General features: G+C 28.2%; 1 protein-coding gene across 1 annotated transcript; it reads right to left on the minus strand.

The window, feature by feature from the left end:
* Positions 1 to 2418: 2418 nt before the first annotated feature.
* Positions 2419 to 3183, minus strand: LOC127105497 (uncharacterized). Its single transcript, XM_051042689.1, has 2 exons — positions 2864 to 3183; positions 2419 to 2791 (listed from the first exon to the last, which is right to left on the minus strand). The coding sequence occupies exons 1-2, from the start codon at positions 3138 to 3140 to the stop codon at positions 2520 to 2522; spliced, it is 549 nt and encodes a 182-aa protein (XP_050898646.1). The 5' UTR covers positions 3141 to 3183; the 3' UTR covers positions 2419 to 2519.
* Positions 3184 to 3548: the final 365 nt, after the last annotated feature.

Consider the following 3548-nt stretch of genomic DNA (forward strand, 5'->3'; position numbering starts at 1 on the left):
AAATCTAACGTTTCCCGTTTGAGTAGTTTTAAGCCAAGGTCCTAAAGGACTTATCTCCCTAACCCCATGACTAGGGGCCACGAGTTTCTTACAAAATACTTCACTATATCCCATGAGCCCATAATAGAAACAAAAAAGAGGCAAAATTTCATACTGAAAATTGATCCAATTGATCACTTGTTTTTATTCCCTATATACAGTCCAGGGTTAATAAACACGCTAATACTCAAGTAATTCTGACCTTAAAAATATTAGCAAACAATAATCCTATTGACCAAAATAATGTTACCTACAAATATATTCTACCGAGTGATTTTTTCCAATACCTAAGGTATGTGGGGCCCTATGCTCATTTTTCTTGATGATATTTCTCCTTTCTCTAATTCACGAGTGCGACATCTTATAAGAACGTGACTTTGTACTGATATTTCTTTTGATTATTGGTGTGACAAGCAAGAAACATGAGTGAAATGCCAAAATTTTCTATTCCATTAAGACTTGACTAAGTCTAAGACCTCTCAGAATTTTGTGGACCATAATAAACTTGAGAAATATTCAGCCACCTTGTATTCAATTTTCTGTGTACTCACCTTACATTCCTCACTGAAAGTATGTTAAACGAATTCATGAATTTTCGTTATTTAAAATATCACTACCTGAAGTGGCTTGCTCAGAAAGAGAATGCCAATGGTAAAACATGGAAGACTTAAGACATTTTTTAACACGATTATGCTTTCTTTTGCTGATGTGAAGTTTGACAAAGAACACTTTTTGGATTGCTCGATTATTGGTCCATGAGCATAAACATCTCTGTTTGTTTTCCCTTTGTAATGATGACTTTTATGGACATATTAATATTCATAACCAATCCATAATCATAAATAATTTATATAATATAACTGATTATAAAAATCAATTATTATAATCAAATTTTATTATTTAAAAATACTTATAAATCAGTTATATCTATAATAAATTTTATAGTTATTTTTAATTTCTGTAAAAAAAACTAGTTTTGATTTAATCTTTTATAAAAATTACTTTTTGTAAGAATATTTTTATTTAAAAATTTTATTCGTTTTTTATTTTAAGAAAAAAATATTTATTTTAAAAAATAAAAAATAATATCTTTTTGGAATTTTATTTTCAAAAAAAAGAAATTGTTTACCAAAATTTTTATTTTTTTATTTTTGAAAAAAAAAATCAATTTTGTTGTTGTTTGAATTTTTTTTTATTTTTCAGTTTTTTTTATTTACTGAAAAAATAATATTTTTTATTTTTCACAAATTTTTTTCAAAATAAAAAATTATTCATTTATATATTTGGAAAGAAAAAAAGTTTTTTTTTATAAAAAAATAGAATAAATTATTTTATTTTAAATATGGATGTCCAAATTTTAAATTTGATTAAAACTATTTTAATAACATATTTAAAATATGAATTTGGTTAAAATCATACTAATAATTAATCGATTTTTAATAATTAAATTTCGATATGGATATAATAATTTAAATAATCGATTAATTTGAGGATTCCTATTCTCATCCATCTTAGGTGCAATTCTTGGTTTTTTTTATCATTGGATTATAGTTTCCAACAACTTATGATATTCATATCCCAAACCTTATATTATCTAAAGAACTTTAATCACATTGAGGTTTCAACTGGTGTCCTTGACTCAGTCGCTTCTTTTGCTTTAGTATAAGTTTCTAAAGATGAGTTGAGTTGATATCTTTTCTAAAGTAAAATATCCTTAAAAAGTTACTTTATCTCTAAAAGAGGATCTTGACATAATGGATGCAACATTGCAAAAAGATATCCCTACAAGTACTTATGGAGAAGCAGTTCTCATAACTCTACTATTTTGGTTGGAAATAATTAACCGATGCAGTTCCTTCTCCTATCCATGAGCTTTTTTGGCATGCAAAACAAACTTTTACCTAAGTGATAATATGAGGTGCCATATTGGTCTTAATATTCCCCATGAACATGCTTCTTTTGGTTCTTCTCTCTAAGACTCCCATTATGGGAGACTTATTCATCTAAATGACAATGATAGTACAATAGATCTTGACACCATTATTAAACAATATTTGATTTGGTTCTTCATTCTGGGACCTCATATTTCTACTTTGCCTACATTTGCTAATTAATTAAACTATGGGGTCAAGTTGATTTACTCACAAGTTTCTATGTTCAAGTAATCAAACCCAAGCTAAATATATACAGATATTTGAAAAGAGTATTTAGTTGGTCAAATGCTCCCTTCATGCATTACTGGAAAAGAGACTAGAATATATTCACATTATTGATGACAAAATTCATATTGTTTTATTCATGAGAAAATTGTTATATTACTGTATCAAATGGAGAAACACGGAAGAACAAACATCTACAATATATTTTGATAAATGCAAATAGAATAAGAATTGTCACTTTATTTTACTTTGTTTAACGTATATTAAAATTAAAACAGAGAAAACTAGAAAACTCAGAAGCTGCATGTGATTCAACGTTTCTCAAGGCGATGATGGCCAGAAGGGACGAAACATTGGCATAATAGAGAACTTCATTTGTCCAATGTTGCAATGTAATCCATTTTTCTCACCGCATGAAAAGTAATATGGCTTCCATTTGTTTAACACAAACTTGAATCCCTCCCCAACACCTTGTGTGTGATTCGCAATCATCTTAGCCTTCTTAACATCACACTTCATAAAGCTCTTCCAACTTGAATACATGTAAACGCTATGTGGGAAACTCGTTGCATTTGGAGCATCATACTTAAAAACTACACACAGAAATATATTAATTAAGATATAATAGTTTTTATAATGAAGTTAATAATAAAAGAGAAGCTTACCAAGAGTATCATTGAGGTAAAAAGGGCCATTCTTGATAGCCCAATCAGAGTAGTTATAGCCAAAGTGCCAATTTTGAGAACCACCAACGATGATGTTGTTGGATTCTTGTTGTGTTTTATTTATTTGATAATTATGATTTCCAAATCTGGACCACCAATCAGTGTAGTTAAAGTTAGCAAAGGATGGCCAGTCCTTGTTTGCCATAGTAACTGTAAACATTGAAGTGGTTACTATAACAAATAAGGTGAGAAAATGAACACTGTTGATGGTGGACATATTGTCGTATATGGTTCTTGTCTATTACTTGTTTCTAAATAAAGCAAAGGGGATGTGTTAACTGTTATGATTTGGTTTGAGTTATAGAGGGGGTATATATAGAGCTGTGTGAAAGGAAATTAAAGCGTTAGGTATCAAACATATATATTTGGTGGTGTGGAATTAACCAATTAACTTTTAATTAGTCTTCATTTAAGTGGAGTTAGAATTTGGAAACAAAGTTGAATTTTAACGAGAAGGAGACAAACAAAATAATTTGGAATCCAAGTAAAAAAAATTATTTTAAAATATTGTTATCATCAAAATCAAATAGGTTGTTGCAGACATCAAACGTAAAAATCCACAATATATACCTATCTATCTATTTATTTATTTAATTTAATAATTTACTTATTCACGTGTTTATTT

Source organism: Lathyrus oleraceus, chromosome 7 (assembly GCF_024323335.1).
Source record: "Lathyrus oleraceus cultivar Zhongwan6 chromosome 7, CAAS_Psat_ZW6_1.0, whole genome shotgun sequence".
In the NCBI taxonomy this organism is placed as follows: Eukaryota; Viridiplantae; Streptophyta; class Magnoliopsida; order Fabales; family Fabaceae; genus Lathyrus; species Lathyrus oleraceus.